The following is a 20,179-nucleotide window of genomic DNA, read 5'->3' as shown; positions in this document are numbered from 1 at the left end:
AAGGCCTCTTGTTACCAGCACTGGTAGCACTGGTAGCTTCAGTGTACACTGGATTTAATAGCAATGGACATGTCATCATTCACTTTCTGATGCAGGCATATTAGATCTGTAGCTCCTGGGCCTTCCTACACATAGGAGAATCTGGTGCCCAGGGAATTCATAGATTACATTGTCATGAATATTTGTCCATTTGTCAAAATAGCTGGTTCAGCAGGTGCTCTTTAGCCAAGTCTACCCAGCATGCAGTGCCCTTTGTGAAACAGGTGGTTTGATTCAATGGGGGGCGATTCATTTGTTTTTTTGGGCGTGATAATTGAGCCCCCAGTTTGATATTCAATTGTTCTGGGCGCTCATTAATTATCGCCCTCTTCGCCCCCTAAAAGACGAGGTTTAGCCTTCTAAAACGGCTAAACCCATCTTAATTCCTGGTTAGGGCGAGTTATATGCGCCCTAACCTGGGTGTTTCAGACACATTTTTGCTCGCACACTCTTGAGTGCGTGCAGAAATGCCGGCGACAATTGAATTGCTGGGTGTCTAAAAAAAAAATAAAAAGCTGCCGGCTACACATTTCAATTCCCCCCCCCCCCCGTGATTGGGGAAGGGCTCCTTTATCTTTCATCCTCTTAGATTGAAACTGACAATCAAAGCTTTATAGTCTTCTTAGGTATAGGTACTGTAATGTTCTTCACAAATTGGTGGGTTAAAGCACAGAAATTTGTCAAATTATGCTAAACCAATTTTGTAGAATTTTTGACCAACATCTTCCATAGCCTGCAAGATCTTTTACTACTTGTGGCATAGCAAGTGTGACTTATTCATAGCACTTATCTTAACATTAGTATAATTTTGTGTTACGGTTGGATATTGACTTTTACTTCCATACAGTTTTGTTTTTATATGTAGTACTTGCTTAATATTAAGCTCTAAATTGCTGTAAAATAACTTGATGCCCTCTTGTGCGAAGCCGTTCTGTGCTGTGATCATTTACGTGACATTTACCATGAAATTTCGGAGGAGGACAGAGTCTGCGACCCCTCTCCTGCGAGAATGCCTCCAGGAGTACATAGGGTCAGAGCTCAGGGCCTCATTCAGAGGCGGTCATAGGATGCAAGCAGTCGTTCTGAAAGAGGGCGGCCGCTTGCATCCTGAACGGCCGCCTCCATGTCGGTCGTTAGGCTGTGGGTTAACACCCACAGCTCTAACGACCGCTAAGAGTGATGGTCGCGATGGTCAAGACCATCGGGGCTTACGACAACACCTTAAGGTAGGGTCTCGTCAACCTTAAGCCCCAGGGAGCTTCCTGCTCTGTTTGAGCAGGAAGCTCCCCACTGACATCACTGATGAAGTCAGTGGGGGCGCCCCCAAACGGCAAGCGTTCCGACAGGAACGCCTCTGTTTGGCCGGGCACGCCCCCGGCCCGCCCAGCAAACGGAGCGAGCTGTCACTCAACAGCGACAGCTCGCCCCGTCTCCCCTAACGACTGATCACCCGTCGTTAGCCGGGTCTCGCGCATGCGCACTGGAGCAACATCGACCCGGTTGCGAGCTCGTAGAGCTAACGACCGGGTCTGAATAAGCTCCTCAGTCCCCACTGAGAATGATGGGGTCTGCAGTGCTAATTATGATTTTGAAGTAGATATTTGTGACCTCTCCTGCATTAGGCTGTTGTTACTTAGCCCTGATACTAGATATCATGTGTACACCACAGATCGGCCAGATCAGTGCAGCAGATTTCCTGGCAGTTTGGCTGTTTGCTGCTTATGGCGCTATGAGTGACTGTTTAATTAGCTGAATAGTAAATCCAGTGGTTTGGAGGCCAAAACTGGTGGTGAATTCAACCCCCCTGCAAAACCTCAGTTTAGTAACTCTTGCCCCAAGGGTTTTGCAGAGTCAGTCCTGGTTCTGCGTCAGCAGCTAAGCTGTATATACTGGTATGTACAGAGTAACCACAGACGGTTGTGGAGATAGCGGAATTTAACCATTTTTTTAAGTGAAGCTGGGTAGACACTATTCAATTGATCGGCCAATATATCTGGTGTCCATCGGCCAGTGTGTGCCAGCCATATGTCTGTGAACGACGTAGTTGACAGACATATCACATTGGCTGTGCTCCACTGCTGGTGGACAGATATATCTGCAGACGTATCTGTCCATCGGCAAGTGTGTACGGGCGATAAGCCAACCTCCCGTACACATGCCGCCGCGGGGAGAGGGGGGGTGGACTCGCCAGCGGGACCCGCGGATCCCTGGAAGATGATGGCCTCTCAGTGTGTATGAACGACCATCATCTACAGATCGAGTGATCTGCAGATATATCTGTGCAGCGTGTACCCAGCATAACTTCTCCGTCCACCCCTGGTTTGTCACTGGGGACTCGCCCCACCCATAAAAATAAGCCTGGACAGAACACCAATAAGGGTTGGGAACCTCAGTCGTAGGATTTCACAAGCAAAATGGTTCTCTATTTCTGTAGTGACCATTTAATATGACCATATTCTTCATGATTTCATATGAATTATCAATAACATTATAAATTTTAATACAGCTATTTATATATTGAAAAAAAATAAAGCATTAACAAATAAATGCATTTAAAATGTGTACTATTCTGAAATAAGGACAACCATAGAATGCAAGGTATGGGCCTGATTCAGATTTGGGAATAGAGTAAGATAGAGCAAGTAGCTGTGTACCTGGACAGCCATGTTGTAATGCAAGGGATATAAATACATTGATTTTGTATGCAGGGTAAATACTAGCTGCTTCTACATGTAGCCCACAAATGCTGGACACCTTTATTCTTAAGGGGCCTATATACTAGGCTACAGACTGAACGACTAGCGTTCAGACCTTCAGGTTGCCGAGGTGCGGTGCCCGCGCTGAACGGCGTTCACTGAACGTCTATCAGTGCAGGACCCTGACCTCCTATCTCTGAACATGCCGAAGCTCACCTGACGATCGTCATCAGGTTGACAGGCATGTTCAGTAGATAGTTGGGGTCAGCAAGGACATCGCTGGTCCACGCTGGCTATCCATAACACGACTTTGTGAACAATGCGACCAAAACCTCCGGTCGTGTAATGGATAGGCCCCTTTACACTGCAATTTACATTTCAGTTTAGAGACCATTCTCCCAAATCTAAAGCTCTCTGCACGTTACCTCTGCCTCACCTGCAGTGCAGCATGGTTTTACCAAGGTGCATAGTTATTTTGCTAATTTTTATACCCAAATCTGAATATGGCTGTATATATTTATACCTTTGTGTTCTACTTATGGATAAAGTAGAAATTATAGGATGAACAGTAGTTAATATATCAGCAAAGCAGAACATGCCAAGTGCAGTATTATAGACCTGTGAGTACAAATACAAATCTTTTACAAGCAGTAAGGAAATGAAGACTGTAGGTATGTTGCTGAATACTAAATAGGAGAGACAAAGGCCCATTCACAGACAAAAAGTTTAGAGCCGACGTGTCAACGCCCTTTCCTGCCCACACATGCCTATTTTTGTGCAACTGGTTTTATGAAGACCAAGACGGCTGCTGTCTGCTGTGGTCCAGAAGTTGGCTCGGTCCGATGGGTGGAATTGGGAGGAGTCCGGGCTTTACTTGTCGTGGTCAGATTAGGGAGAGTATATCCAGTGTGGCTACTATTGCGCCAACAGGCAAAAATAAGGTGCTCATGAAATGCTGCAGTTCAGACCTGACTCTTTTCACCTTGCGTGCTCGCACTATGAAATGCATTAGAGAACTTGTAGGTGCACTTACATACATACAGAAGAATTGTAGGTCTGCACTTTTTGCAGTTCATAACCCTTATAGTCCAGGGGTTCCCAACCACGGTCCTCAAGGCACACTAACAGTCCAGGTTTTAGGGATAGCCACACTTAAGCACAGGTGATTTAATTAGAGGACTGTTCGTGTGCCTTGAGGACCGAGGTTGGGAATAACTGCCTTATACTATACAATAGGGGGGCACATGCAAGGCATTCTGTGACTTATGCCATACAGAACACATTTTATTGCTTAAATGATAATGTACCCGGACGGTGGCATACCTAGGGTCCACACCCATCTCCACCATAAACAGGCCCTCTGAATTATGGAACCTGGGGGCACAGTGAACCTGGCCTTGGTACTGAAATAGCCGTGCACTGGCAGCCAGCTTGCTGGGTTCTAGTTGCTGGCAGCATTAATACCAAGCTGATGATAGCAGGAACCTTCCATCTATACTGAGGACTGGGTTCAGGATTTATGCAGAATACAAGGAGTAAAGAGGCCTTTCTACTTCAGGGTCCATAGGGTATCCACAGGATACCTTGGGGTATAGGTGTGACGTCAGTCGCAGGGTACCAAAGAGTTAAGCTTTCAGCCTCCCAGGATGCACTAGGTCCCCCTCCTATACCCCGCCCCCGGGCCAAGGCACCTCAGTTTAGTTTGGTGCCCGGCTGGAGTCGGGTGCACCTGTTGGAGTGGGGGCTAGAAGAGCCCCTGAAGCTTTTTCTTCATGCAGCTGTGGCTGCACATCTGGATGAACAGCATGGACAGTCAGTCCTGACGTCCATGCTGTCTTCCCTACACCCCGCCGGTACCAGAACGCCGGTACTGATCCGGGGATGCTGGTGGGCGTCTGGGGTCACAGCTAGCGGTGACCCCAGATGCTCCGGACCATGGCCGGATTCAAGGGGGACAGAGGTAAGCAGCGGGGTCCCGCGGTGGGTCCCCGCTGATCACATGGTCCTAAGTCCCCAGGCAGGGGGCTCCCTGGGGACTGGCTGCAGCGTGGAGCCAGGCGACCAACCTGCGCTTCCACTACCCCCTGGGACAGCGGACCGCAGCAGAGCGGTAGCGCTGCGGCGTCCCAGGGGTTAAATGCATGCCAGGGGAGCGCGCCTTCCCTGTCTCACAGCCGGCGCCTCCCCCGCTGCACACAGCCCTCTCTGCACTGTGCTGACTGGTCCTGTGGCAGCGCTCCTCCCCCAGGCCAGCTTCTCTCTGCTCCTCGGCGGCCATCTTCTCTGCAACGCATGGTGAACGCTGCTGGAAGTCTGGAAGGAAGCATCGTGGTCTGGGTCCCCCCGCATACCTCTCCTCCGCTGTGGCTCAGGTCTGTGTATGCAGCGCTGTGTCCTACCAGGCCCTGTGTCTGTGTAGTTGAGTGATCAGCGCTGTTAGTGCAGGAATTGTTATTTCTCTGCATTGTATGTGACTGTGCTAGCGCTGCCTGTAACTATTCTTCTCTAAACTGTCAGCTTTATTACTGTCCCTGTTCTTTCAGCTAAAGCCCTTGCGGTGCGGTGCTGCAGGGTGGTCTCTCGCCTATTTAATACTTAATTGGTGAGAGAGGTCACATACGTGGTGCCATCATGTCTGAAAGTGATTTTCCCCTCCGGCTACAGTGTACCACGTGCAAAGTACCGTTAGCGGAGGGGGAGGGTAGCGCGGAGGGCCTTTGCCGGCAGTGTTTGTCCATGGCGCGGCCTATTACGGTTACAGCACCGGTACAGGAGCCGCCCTGGGCTTGTTTCGCTCAGGCGTTAACAGCTTTAGTGGGCCAGTTAGCTCCGCAGCCCGCGTTTACTCCGATGGGTTTGTCCCAGCAGTCTGTGGTGTCGTCACCCATGCAGGGGTTCCCACGACAATTGGTGGTACCCCACAGTCTCCCTATTTCCCCGCTCCCGGGTTCTCAGGAGCCAGCGTGGGTTAACTCCCTGACGAGTTCTTTACAGCACTTGTCGGATGTGTTGCAAGGGGAGTCTGTGATGCGGCCTCATAAAAGGCCGGTGGCGTCTCTGTCCGCTCCTTATGAGGATGACGAAGGGACGTCTGATGATGGGGAGATTCTGGATCCTTACGATCAGGAACCTTTCCATACTAAGGACGCTGATGCTAAGTCCAAAGTATATATTCCTGGACTTATTCGGGCGGTCCGCACAGCCTTGGTGATTGAGGACGAAGTTCCCCCAGCGGCTAAATCTAAGTATGCCTTTTTCAAAGATGTGAAGGGCGATGCCACAGTCTTTCCTCTTTCGGGTCAGTTGGTGGACCATTTAGAGGAGGCGTGGAAACAACCTGGCAAAAGATACCAGCCGCAGAGACGCCTGGCGGTGGCTTATCCGTTCGCGGATAATTATTTTGCTAAGTGTGAATCCCCTCCACAGGTGGATTCTCACGTGACCCGTCTTGTCCGTAGTGCCACATTGTCGATGCCATCCATGTCCTCCCTTAAGGATGCTACGGACCGCAAGGTAGAAATCTGCCTGAAGTCCGCTTATTCCCTTGCAGGGGGGGCAGCACGGCCGGCTATGGCCATTTGCTGGGTTGCCAGAGCGATGGAGCGCTGGGCGGATTCATTAGAGGCTTCTTTTGAATCCGACTGTCCGGCCGAACAAGCGGAGTTGATTGGCAATCTCCGTGATTCGGCCACCTACATCAACGAGGCGGCTCTAGACATTAGTACTCTGGTGTCTAGAATTTCTTCAGCAGCGGTAGCTGCTCGTCGCACCTTGTGGCTGCGATCCTGGAAGGCGGACGCCTGCTGCAGTTCTCCCGGTGTTGGTCGTTCACTACGACAGACACTTGGGTTCTGGAGGTGGTCTCTCACGGGTACGCCCTCTCCTTCCGGCACAGACCCCCGGCTCGATTCTTCACCATGGGTCTACCATCAGACCGGAACAAGGCTACGGAGCTGCGGAAGGTATTGCACACTATGCTCCAGGCTGGAGTTATAGTGCCTGTTCCATTCTCCCAGAGGGGCCAGGGTTTCTATTCAAATCTATTTTTGGTACAGAAACCCAATGGGTCATATCGTCCGATTCTCAACCTCAAAGCACTCAACAAGTCTTTGCGGGTCCCGAAGTTTCGGATGGAGACCCTACGGTCCATCATTCTGGCGCTGGAACCTGGGGACTACATGGTGTCATTGGACATACAGGACGCTATGGCGGTCATGGCGGCTTCTCTGCGGCTGCAAGGAGTCCGCATGTTGCCGTACTTGGACGACCTGTTATTGGTGGCAGGATCTCCAGAGCTCCTGTTACACCACTTGGACCTGACCATTGCACTGCTGCAACGGCACGGCTGGCTAATCAACTGGCAGAAGTCCACTCTAATCCCGTCTCGGAGGATTCTGCATCTTGGAGCCTTATTGGACTCGGGACAGCAAAGGATCTTCGTGACGGAGGACAAGATCTCTGCTTTACAGTCAAGGGTGCGCAGTTGTCTGCACAGCCGCCGGGTGTCCTTACACTCGGCGATGAGGTTACTGGGCTCCATGGTGTCGGTGTTCGACATGGTGGAATACGCCCAGTTTCACTCTAGACCTCTGCAGCACCTGATCCTGTCCAAGTGGAACGGGCTGCCTCAGTCTCTGAAGTTCCAGACGATTGTGCTCACCCCGGAGGTTCGCCTGTCCCTTGCGTGGTGGTTAAAGACGACCCACCTCAACAAGGGACGTCCGTTCTGGGTTCCAAATTGGGTCCTGTTGACAACGGACGCCAGTCTTCGGGGCTGGGGAGCAGTTTCGGGTCCACACTTGTTCCAGGGCAGGTGGACACCGACAGAAGCGGAGCTTCCAATAAATATCTTGGAACTCCGTGCGGTCTTCAATGCTCTCCTGCAGGCACAGCGGTTTCTCCAGGGTCACCCGGTGCAGGTCCAGTCGGACAATGCTACCACCGTGGCCTACATAAACAGGCAAGGAGGAACTCGCAGTCGGGCGGCTCTCGTAGAGGTCTCTCGGATCCTGGTTTGGGCGGAGCGCAATCTTCCGGCCATATCAGCGGTCTTCATCCCGGGAGTGCTAAATTGGGAGGCGGACTTTCTAAGTCGCCAGGACGTTCATCCAGGGGAATGGTCCCTGCACCCGGACGTTTTTCAACTACTGGTGGACAGGTGGGGTCTTCCAGAAATCGACCTCATGGCGTCCCGGCACAACAACAAGTTGCCGGTGTACGGGTCTCGCACAAGAGACGAAGGGGCGTCTCTGGTGGATGCTCTGTCCGTCCGGTGGACGTTCAGGTTCGCATACCTGTTCCCTCCGGTCTCCCTTCTTCCACGGGTAATCCGGAAATTCAAACAGGAAGGAGGGATGCTCCTGTTGATAGCTCCCGCGTGGCCCAGACGGCACTGGTTCTCAGACCTTCAGGGTCTGTCCGTGGACAGTCCTCTGCGGTTGCCGCTACGACCGGACCTTCTGTCTCAGGGTCCTTGCCTTCACCCGGACCTGACTCGGCTGTCTTTGGCGGCGTGGCTGTTGAGACGGCCATGCTGAGGTCCTGGGGGTTTGCCAGCTCTGTGGTGCGTACCATGTTACGAGCTCGGAAACCGTCTTCCGCGAGGATATACCATCGCGTGTGGCATACGTTCTTCCAGTGGTGTCGACCGAGAGGTTATGCACCGCGGGAGTTTCGTCTGTCTCGGATTCTCGCCTTCCTGCAAGCGGGACTAGATCATGGGCTTCGCCTTGCCTCTTTGAAGGTACAGGTTTCGGCCCTATCTGTCTGGTTTCACCGTAGGATTGCTACAATCCCGGATGTGCGCACCTTTATGCAAGGTGTTCTCCGTATTCAGCCGCCCTTTGTTCCACCTGTGGCGCCTTGGGATTTGGCTGTGGTCCTGAGGGCTCTCCAAGGACCGCCGTTTGAACCACTGGGCTCAGTGGATATTAAATGGCTAACAGCTAAGACTGTTTTCCTTCTGGCCGTTGCTTCAGCCAGACGTGTTTCTGAGTTAGGGGCTCTTTCTTGTAGACCCCCTTTCTTGGTTTTTCATGGGAACAGGGCAGTGCTCCGCACTCGGCCCGAGTTTCTTCCCAAAGTTGTTTCCCAGTTCAGGTTAACGAGGAAATAGTTGTTCCGGCCTTTAACTCACCGGGTCTTTCCGTGGGTGAGGCCTCTTTGGATGTTGTGCGGGCCTTAAGGACTTATGTGGACCGCACTTCTTTTTTTAGGAAGTCGGACGCTTTGTTGTCCTCTATGGCTTCTGTAAAAAGGGTTGGCCTGCTTCAAAGCAAACTTTGGCAGCCTGGATCCGTATGGCTATTTCTGAAGCTTATCTTCATGAAGGCCTACCGGTCCCTCCTTCTCTGAAGGCTCATTCCACTAGGTCTGTGGGTCCTTCGTGGGCAGCTCGACGTGGTGCCTCGGCAGTTCAGATCTGCAAGGCTGCTACGTGGTCTTCTGTCCATACCTTCGTGAGGTATTACAGGTTTGACACCTTCGCCTCTCAGGATGCTTCCTTCGGGCGGCGGATTCTCCTTTCTGCACAGGAGCGTCCCCACCCTTAAAGGATACTGCTCTGGGACATCCCCAAGGTATCCTGTGGATACCCTATGGACCCTGAAGTAGAAAATATGAGATATGGTAAGAACTTACCCTTGTTATCTCTATTTCTACGAAGTCCATAGGGTTCCACAGGACTCCCGCCCTGTCGCACCTGTGCTGCAGATGGGCTTTGCTCTGGTCACCAGTTTTCCGTCTCCCTCTGGTGAGAATGTGATTCTTGTATGTGTCCAGATCTTTGTTCTCTCTCTTCCTTCTCCTCCTCCGGCCTATGGCTTGGTAACTAACTGAGGTGCCTTGGCCCGGGGGCGGGGTATAGGAGGGGGACCTAGTGCATCCTGGGAGGCTGAAAGCTTAACTCTTTGGTGCCCTGCGACTGACGTCACACCTATACCCCAAGGTATCCTGTGGAACCCTATGGACTTCGTAGAAATAGAGATAACAAGGGTAAGTTCTTACCATATCTCATATTTTTTACAGCAAAGGTGCCCTTGGTCTCTGTACATACTGCATGTTACTGTAGATGATAGTATAGAAACTAGCATTGCTGTGAGCAGGCTATTTATTGCAAACATTATGTTAAGTAACTTCTAGAGCTAGGGGTCATAATCTTATCATAAATTTCATGCTAATTAAGGCCAGTCACTAATGTCAGTTTCTACATAAAGATCTATTTTGAAACAGTTGTACTGGAATGTTATGCTGGAATGTTTCTGAAGGTAGAACAACTGTTTTACATTCTAAACAATTGTGAATGCAAAGAGTTACGATAATCAGAGACCCGGCTGCACCATCTCTACCTCTTTATATCATCTCATTGAGTCCACACTGAGCTGGTCATAAACTGACTTCGCAGTGAATGGAAACTTTAACTCCAGTGACTGGGTGGGTCTAACGCAGCCATCGGTGTTAGGGTTATCATGGAAGTAGATAAACCAGTGCCAGAAGAGTTGATGGATCTAAGCGGGTTGTACCAGTCTTCATGCTGGCGAGACGGAGGAGTAGCAGATGGCAGATGGGAGTGGCTGCTGGAACACATGAACTGGCCCACAGTCGATGGTGGCTGGTAGCTTACAGGGGCCATGGATGTGAACCGAGGGATGTGGTTTAGCGTGTGGGGATACTGGTATTGGCGTGATGCAGGAGACATGGAACACACCCCTGGGATGAGGTTGCTACAGGCGATCATGCCACCCGCTGTCACGGACTTCTGGTTTGTTCTTTCATGTTTGCGATGCTTCGCCCTCCGGTTCTGAAACCACACCTACCAGGCAAAAGACAATGATTAATGATGGCATTGCCCACGACAATGTTTTATGGAACTTAAAGGAAATTGGCAGCTAATATTCCAGTATTGGTTGTATACATACACATTGTGTTATATTAAATGTACAAGTAACGGTTGCTAACAATTGTCGAATTAAAAGATAAAATTGTACACAGACGTGTTACTGGATGAAAGCAATGGGGGATGCTGCTGAGATGAGAGCGGGGCTGCGGGCATTGCTCCAGAATTGTGTGCCCTCTTTAAAAGATCTGAAAGATTCCCCCCTCCCCAATTGCGTATATTCATCCACATGTAAAAATTTGTATTTCTGTGGCCGGACCGCCCCTATCCCGGCTCTTGGTTGCAGAGCCGCCATAATCACCAGTGCGCACTTGCACAAGCCGTACGCCTGGTACACAAGGTGCATCGGAAAAAAAAGGTGTTTGTGCACTTACAACAGTGTGCTGCGCTCAATTCCGGCGGCCTTCTCTCTATGGACATTGCCAATTTTGGGAGGGCCGGGTTACCCGCCGTCAGTCGCCAGTGGAGATGCGGCTGATGTACGTATGACTGCATCGCCTGTAATTGTGTGCGCGTGATTCCGGAACAGGTGCAGTGCGCAAACGAGATACACTCTGGGAACAGACGAGTTCAGCTGTACATCAGCCCCAGCCTGCTCCTCTCATTGTACTGTGAGACCGTTTATTTTTCCATGGAAAACAATGTATGATTCTCTTTATAACTAGCGATGACGATATTTCCAATCATTTATTGGCCTATAGAGCGCCTGCTTCAGAGATGGACGGATGTGCAGAGCCGCACACTAGCAGCTGTGCAATTCTCTGTGCAGAAGGAGATGTTAGACGGTCGTGATGGTTGCTCCTTTGGTCAGGCTGCAGGAGCTGACCAGGTGCTGGTCACTTCAGAGGCCGACGCAGACCCTGGCCTTGTCCCTCCCGGAACATGGGTACGACATGCCCCTGATTCCGGGAATGGTGACCATCCATGCCCCCGCTCTGGGCCCACAAACACAGCAGCATGGCAATCATGGAGCGGCTTGGGGGGGGCTGCGAACGTAATCGCAGGACTCGTCCTGCACTTGCGCAGAACGGGTCCTGAGAGCAGACACAGACCTCTAAGCATCAGAGGTGTTCATTCATCATCGGATGAATCAGTCCCATAGAGGCATTATTGTATTATCTTCCTCTCTAGGGGAAATGAAGCTTGTATATGTAACATTATTATTATTTGGGTGTTGTACAGTACATGGGAAAAACATGGCTGGGGTTACATACACTGAAGATCCTAACAATCACATTTATAAGAACCAAATCGGTGACTTGAGTAAGATAAATATTCTGCATACTGTGAGCAGATAGGTAATGATTGCCACACTTCAGGTAATGATTGCCACAATTCAGGTAATGATTGCCACAATTCAGGTAATGATTGCCACGATTCAGGTAATGATTGCCACGATTCCCCATTTTGCGGATGGCGGGTTTGGGAATCTTGAATATCCTGAAAATATATCTGCGCTAAAATAAAATGCTAAACTCTCTCCTCGTCAATTGGTATAAAGGCAGGTAGGTGTATAGTGTATCCCAGGGGGTCTACAAGAAATCGCGTTTCGCTCCACAGAATAGGGGCTTTATCAAAGAGTCTCACTCTTTGATAAAGCCCTTATTCTGTGGAGCGAAACGCCTTTATTCCAATTGACGTGGAGAGACGGAAGACTTCTTGCAACTCTGAGGGTAGAGGCCAGGTTCAAGACACGGCTGGAGCTCCGTTTAATCTTCCGCTTCTTCCCGGTACATCAGGTCTCTCCCAGAAGTATGCCTCCCCTCCTCTGCTAATTCATCTCCATCCGTGAGGGCTCCCCTAAACTTTCTGTGGAGATCATCTATTGCAGTGATTCCCAACCTCGGTCCTCAAGGCACACTAACAGTCCTGGTTTTGGTGATATCCAGGCTTGAGCACAGATGGTTAAATCAAAGTAACTGAGGTACTAATTAAGTCACCTGTGCTCCAGTATGGCTATCCTCAAAACCTGGACTGTTAGTGTGCCTTGAGGACCGTGGATGGGAACCCCTGATCTATTATATAAATAACTGACATTTTTCTCCACTGAACGCTCGGATACACTTGGTTACACATTGCTACTTGCAGGTGTGGATGTGTATATTGTCCCAATTCCTAACAGACTGGGTTCCTATATATGACTGTGCAATTTAGATCCACATCTTTAAGTATCTTTATATTCACACAATATACAGTCCGATTCTTAAAGTTTTTTATATGAATTTGTTCTATATATATGTTTTATGGTCATTGTATTATTTGTATACATTTTTATTAAATGTGATTATTATCATTTATACAGTGCATGATTCTATCCATACTGTTCTCAACTCGATATATTTTAGCGCAGAGATATATTTTGAGTTTTTTCTTGTCACACCTTTTTAGGTGATTATTGTGCACCCACAGGCACATTTTTCTTTGCTGCTGTAGATTTATTATTTGGATCAGTTTATATTTACTTCAGCTTTTTATAGCGCTGGGTTATATTTTTGAATATCCAACATATTGAAAAATCTCAATTCCCCGATCCCAACCGAAAAAATGGTAGAAATCGGCGAGTCGGGGATTTTTTATGTCGATTTTCCCCTAGTTGTCGACGGATCACTGATCATCAGTGACCGCCGATACGCAGCCTTTGAGGTATGTGTTTCCCAGCTCCAATCCTCAGTGCATGATTTACAGCTCTCAGTATCACCAGTGTATCACCAGTGAAATAATTACAACCGCCTGTGGATCTTTTCAAATGTCAATCATTAATGAATACACCTGTGCGCCAACTAGGAGATCTAAAAAACATGCACTGTTAGGGGTCCCTGAGACAATTGAAGATCACCTTTTAGTCTTAATACATTAAACATAGTTTTAGGTTGTGCCTATATATGGGCAGCACAGTAGTGTAGTGGTTTGCATTACTGCCTCACAGCACTGCAGGCATGAGTTCAATTACAACCAAGGCCCTATCTATGTAGAGTTTGTATGTGCCTCCTGTGTTTGTATGGGTTTCCTCTGTGTACTCCGGGTTTCCTTCCACACTCCAAAAACATACTGTGTATACATGTTTTAGGGAACAAAGATTGGACGTTCCACTGGGGCAGAGACTGATGTACATGAATGAAATAGTCTATATAAAGCAGTGCGCATATGTGTATACTATATAGATCTTTAATAGAAACTATTATTATTATTAAACACAGGCTTTAGTGGTGGAAATATGATTATTATTATTAGTGATAATCTGCTTTCCTCCTCACCTGTATCCGCGCCTCATTCAGCTTGGTGATCTTTGCCAATTCCTCTCTGCAGTAAATATCCGGATAGTGGTTCTTGCTGAAAGCTGTTTCCAAATGTTCCAGCTGTTCTTGGGTAAACGTTGTACGGTGCCTCCGCCTGGTCGGGGTAGGATAGTGAGGAGGGACGTGCCTGTTGGATGATAATAACGTGTTGCCGTCTACAGTGGTGACATCAGAAAATGCCTTATATGTACTATCAATGTCTGTAGGGGAAAAGGAAATGTGACTTGTTATTGAAATATAAATATACCATCCTATAACTAGCTACATACTGGGAAATATGTATTATGGTCACTTAAAGAAAAAGAAGAAAGGGAACATAACCAGAGTACTCCTTTAATGATACTTTACTAAATAATACCCCTTTTACACCAAAGTCCTGGGATTTGGAACACGCTTCCTAACCGAGACAGAGCCCTTTCACACTGTGCCACCAACACAAGTTATTCCCGGGTTGGCGTCATTCACACTGCACCCGTTTTTACAGTGGAACATTTCTGGCGGTCCTTGGAGATGACATCATCTTCAAGCACTGGGAAATCCTGATCTCCCCACGCTGTAAATGGGACCCGGGTCAGAAGACCCGGGTTACCTGTTCACTCTGCCCCTCAGCCTGGGTCTTTCCTGGGACCAACTCTGCAAGGTACCCGGGTTGGAATCCCAGGTCACTAAACTAGGCTTTTTTTTTTTGGACTCTTTTACACTAAACCCCGACCCGGGTCGAACCAGGCAATAACCTAGGTCGAAGCAGCAGTGTAAAAGGGGCATTAGAGTTTCCCTAACAAATGGTGAAGAAGAAACAGAATAGTGAATTTGAAGGAATATAGCAATATGTTCAGTTATCATGTGTATATACAGTGGGTAAAATAAGTATTGAACACATCAACTTTTTTTCTCAGTAAATATATTTGTAATCGGGCTATTGTAATGAAATTTTCACCAAATGTCAGCAACAACCCATGCAATTATCACATGCAAAGAAATCAAACCATAGATGTCCATAAATTAAGTTATGTATAATAATGTGAAATGACACAGGTAAAAAGTATTGAACACATGAAGAAAGGGCGGTGCAAAAAGGCATGGAAATCCAAGACACCAGCTGAAATTTATCAGTAATTAAAAAGCAATCCTGCCCCTTGTCAGTGCAAATTAATATAAGATGGTTCAGTCCCAACTGATGGCCTTTAAAAAGGAGTCTCATTACCAAGGTGTCACACAAGAAACATCTCATGATGGGTAAAAGCAAAGAGCTTTCTCAAGACCTTCGCAACCTTATTGTTGCAAAACATACTGATGGCATTGGTTACAGAAGGATTTCTAAACTTTTGAATGCTCCAGTGAGCACTGTTGGGGGCATAATCCGGAAGTGGAAAGAACATAATTTCACCATATACTGGCCACGACCAGGTGCTGCTCGCAAGATTTCTGACAGAGTAGTGAAAATAATTATCAGAAGAGTTGTCCAAGAGCCAAGGACCACTTGTGGAGAGCTTCTGAAAGACCTGGAATTAGCAGGTACAATTGTTTCAAAGAAAACAATAAGTAATGCACTCAACCAGCATAGCCTGTATGCACGCTCACCATGCAAAACTCCATTGCTGAAGAAAAAGCATGTTGAAGCTCCTTTAAAGTTTGCTGCACAACATTTGGACAAATCTGTGAAATACTGGGAGAATATAGTCTGGTAAGATGAGACCACAATTGAACTCTTTGGATGCCATAATACACACCATGTTTAGAGGATAAATGGCACTGCACATTTCCCCAAAAACACCATAGCAACAGCATCATGGTGTGGGGCTGTTTTTCAGCATACAGTACTGGCATAATTCATATGATTGAAGGAAGGATGAATGGAAAACTGTACCGAGACATTCTTGATAAAAATTTGCTGCCATCAACCGGGATGCTGAAGATGAAACGAGGGTGGACATTTCAGCAAGACAATGATCCCAAACACACAGCCAAGGACAGTCAATTGGTTTCAGAGAAAGAAAATAACGCTGCTAGAATGGCCCAGCCAATCACCTGACTTGAATCCAATTAAAAGTCTATGGAAAGAACTAAAGATCAGAGTTCATAGAAGAGGCCCACGGAACCTTCAAGATTTGAAGACTGTTTGTGTGGAAGAATGGGCCAAAATCACACCTGAGTAATGCACGAGACTAGTTCCTCCATACAGGAGGCGTCTTGAAGCTGTCATTACCAACAGAGGCTTTTGTACGAAGCATTAAATAAATTTCAGTAAGTGAGTTCAATACTTTTTCCCTGTGTCATTTCACATTATTACACATAACTTAATTTATGGACAGCTATGGTTTGAATTCTTTGCATGTGTGGATTGCATGGGTTGTTGCTGACATTTGGTGAACATTTCATTACAATAGCCCCATTACAAATAAATTTACTGAGAAAAATGTTGATGCGTTCAATACTTATTTTACCCGCTGTGTATATATATATATATATATATATATATATATATATATATGTGACTGAATAGTTTTTTTATCTTCGAATTGTTTTACACGTATAATTGTTAAAGCTGGATACACACTAAACGATGTGTGTACCCAGTGAAATCAGCAGCGGCGGGACCCTGCGGGGGTGCCGGCATTGGTTAATGCATACACACTTGCCGATGCCGGCAACAACGAACGATGGCAGGGGGGGTGATGGAGTGGGGCCATGCTACATTAGACAGCATGACATCGCTAACGATATCCTCAGATTGGACTGCATGTACTGACAACTGGGGATATTGTTAACGACCCATGGGAGCGCGCATCATTAACGATCTAGTGCATACAGACTAGACAGTGTGAACGATATATCGTACGATCCAGCCAATATCATCCGGATCGTATGATATATTGTCTAGTGTGTATGCACCTTAACACAATCATTAGTATCGAGGCTTTTTTGCCATATCCAAGTGCGCCAATAAAATTTATGAAAAATATGTTTCCCAAATAGCTGTATAAACTTTAAGTTTGACCCATAGATCAGTCCATTTTCACTCAGTTGGTTTATTACTGTCTCAAGTTGGTTTCGTACAATAATTTTGTACCATCTCCATAAATTGTTTTTCAATATACTGTAATAGCACTGAAATAGTTTAAGAAATACATATGTTTATTAAATGTTAATCACCTTTGCTATAGATGGTTTTCATGGTCTTATTTTAAGATTTTGCATCGTCTGCGAGTTTCATGAAACTAAGTCGCTAGTCGCAGTTTGCACCTAATTGGATTGACCCCAAAGGGTGGAGAAACAGTGTTGCAATGTATTGGGAACGAATCCAATGCTTTACGTGCAAGGAAAATACTTTTTTTTTGCATGTATCACTCAAATAATGGGCACGTTTAATCAAACAATGCTACTGAGAGTTGAGTCAGAATATGCCCCCTATTAGCTGTAATTTTGTCCACACAATTTAAATTTGTCCCTCTGAAGCTCATCATTATTTTGCCATGATGCAAAATGTTACCTTTCAGCGCCTGACTAAGGCAGGTATCCCTAATGCTTAGGGGTAAATTTACTAAAGTGAGAGTTTTTAGAAGAGAGTTTTAAAAGTGATGTTGCCCATAGCAACCAATCAGATTCTACTTAACATTTAACTAGCACCTTCTAGAAGATAATAGCTAGAATCTGATTGGTTGCTATGGGCAACATCACTCTTAAAACTCACTTCTAAAAACTCTCACTTTAGTAAATTTACCCCTTATAGTTATCAATTTTTTTTTCTTAAAAAAAAAAAAAAAAGTTTGTCTCTACAACCTAAATTCTCGTGACTCACTTGGCTTATTCCTGGGGCATAGTCCAGATCCTCTACTTGGGAATGACAAATGTAAACTATAACCAAAGAGTAGTTACATAATAATATTCATGATGATTTTCTCTCTTTAAAATGTTTCTTATTTACACATTGATAGTAAATAACTAAAACTGAATTTATATACTGAAATAATGTAAAGGATAGTATTGATTAGTAGAGAACTGTAAAAATTATTAATATGCAAAGAAACTAATTTTATGTATAAATCATCATACAAGTGTAAATAGTGAGTTTTGATGGCTACCACAATGCTCAGTAACATGGGATATCCATAGCATTTGCATTGGGAGTGCATTACCTATACATTTTTGCCCGTGATAAATAGAATTTTCCTCAATATTGAATACTTTCATTTATTATTGTATTTATTACATTTGCATTGTTTTTCTGTATTTTATTGTTATCTAAAATTGCATAAAACTGACCTTTGTTTTTTGCCCTACTGTAGGGAAACTAGGCTCTGCTTGATTTGGTGTAATGTCAGTACATTTACATACAGTAACTTGGCTATGTGCAGAAGTAAGTAAATACCTTCCTATTTTATCAAAAATATTTGGTTGTATTTTACTCAAATGATTTAACATCCACATGCATTGATTTTTATTAACACTCTATATTTATCTTATTAATAAGCTATCCACTGTAAAATTCTTATTATTTTTGGAAACACAATCTGCACATATATCTATTATAGCAATATATTGATTTTATTAGATAGATATTTCTATTAACACTATATTTATGTTGTTATTAAGTTTTTTTGCTATTTGCAGCAAAAAGTAGGGTATGCTTACTTATCTATTATAGATAGATAGATAGATAGATAGATAGATAGATAGATAGATAGATAGATAGATAGATAGATAGATAGATAGATAGATAGATAGATAGATAAATGGATGGATAGATAAATATGAGATAGATGTGAGCTAGATAGATATTTCATAAATCAAAAGTTGGATAGATATTGGATAGGTAAATATTTTATATAGATATTTGCTAAATAAACATAATATATATATATATATATATATATATATATATATATGTGTATATATATATATATATATATATATTTGGTAGATATTGGCTAAGTACATCATAGATAGCTATTTGATAGATATATAGATATTTGATTGATAGATATATAAATAAATATTTAACATATTTGAAATAATCTTACTATAAGTATTTGGGCACCTGAATCTGACTTCTACCTACCGGCAGTGGATGTCACAGCGGCGATTTCGGAGTAGACCTCATGGTACTCTGCGCATTTCTTTTTGGACCCCTTCATTCTTGCATCGTCCATTCTGTTGCCGGCGTCACCTGTCCGATCACTGGAAGTTTAATTCTTCTTCTGCCAGAGCTCAATCTCTTTTTTTTTTTTCCATAGTTTTAAGTTAGCTGTGGTGTGATGTCATCCCAACCCTGGCCAGATGTCTCCACCAATCACATCTAGGCCCTGCTAATTAAGTAAGGCTCCAAACTAATTAGGGAGGGAGAGGACAGACCCTTCATCCACCCCTGACCTGACAACGACAGTGACTGCTGCAGGCCGGGAAACACTACCCATTGTAAGGTGCATACAGTTTGGATAAACCGACTTGGTGGGTGGCATAGGGATAAATGGACAAAGTGGAAGTTTACACACAGATGTAACAGCAGCATAATTACCACAATGGGTTTTAATTTGAAATAAATTACTCTTGCTGTTTGCGTCCTGAAAAAGGATGAGGTGTATTAAGAGATTATTATTATGTGTTCAACACATTTGTGGTGAAAGGTATATTATACTTTTTAATGGCATCCCGACCTATTATAATAACAGTTTTCTCGGTAGGGGCCCCCACTATTTAGTTGCTCTGGGGCCACTATAACCCTTTATCTGTCTGATTATAAGCAACCTTTGTCTCAAGGACTGTTGTGGAACTACAAGTCCCAGCATGTTGAGACTTATAGTTTCACAGCAGCTGTAAAGCAATCCGGCAAAGTATACAAGTTACTGCATCACTTTGCTGCCCAGGAATTATATCCCTACAAACAGTGTTCTCCTATGTTAGCATGGTACAGTACTACAGTAATTGCATATAGCTATACATGTATATGCGGATGCTGTATTGTTTAATAATTTAATTTACTTAATGAGTATATTCCAATGGTAATGACCTGTGGTCCCTTCTACGCTGCTTCGCCTGTAGGTTCTGTAGAGAAAAAAATAAATAATTATTCGAGTTTTATATTTTTTTATTTTTTTCAACCCACAAATTTATACAAAGCAGGTTGGATAATAGTGGGGATTAGCAGGACTTTTCTCCTTCTTTTGCTAGGTTATTAAAAATAAATACTTATTGTGCTCCTCTTCTAGGGGCGAGAGGTAGTGTTTAGGAATGCTAACTCTATGCACCTGTTATAA

General features: G+C 45.4%; 1 protein-coding gene across 1 annotated transcript; it reads right to left on the bottom strand.

Annotated features, from left to right (window-relative positions):
• Positions 1 to 10,149: 10,149 nt before the first annotated feature.
• On the bottom strand, positions 10,150 to 19,075 carry LOC148501275 (homeobox protein prophet of Pit-1-like). Its single transcript, XM_088450679.1, has 3 exons — positions 18,985 to 19,075; positions 13,884 to 14,125; positions 10,150 to 10,545 (listed from the first exon to the last, which is right to left on the bottom strand). The coding sequence occupies exons 1-3, from the start codon at positions 19,073 to 19,075 to the stop codon at positions 10,150 to 10,152; spliced, it is 729 nt and encodes a 242-aa protein (XP_088306805.1).
• Positions 19,076 to 20,179: the final 1,104 nt, after the last annotated feature.

Source organism: Taudactylus pleione, unplaced genomic scaffold, assembly GCF_031769625.1.
Source record: "Taudactylus pleione unplaced genomic scaffold, aTauple2 ptg000522l, whole genome shotgun sequence".
NCBI classification, from domain to species: Eukaryota; Metazoa; Chordata; class Amphibia; order Anura; family Myobatrachidae; genus Taudactylus; species Taudactylus pleione.
This window is presented reverse-complemented; position numbering and strand designations above follow the sequence as displayed.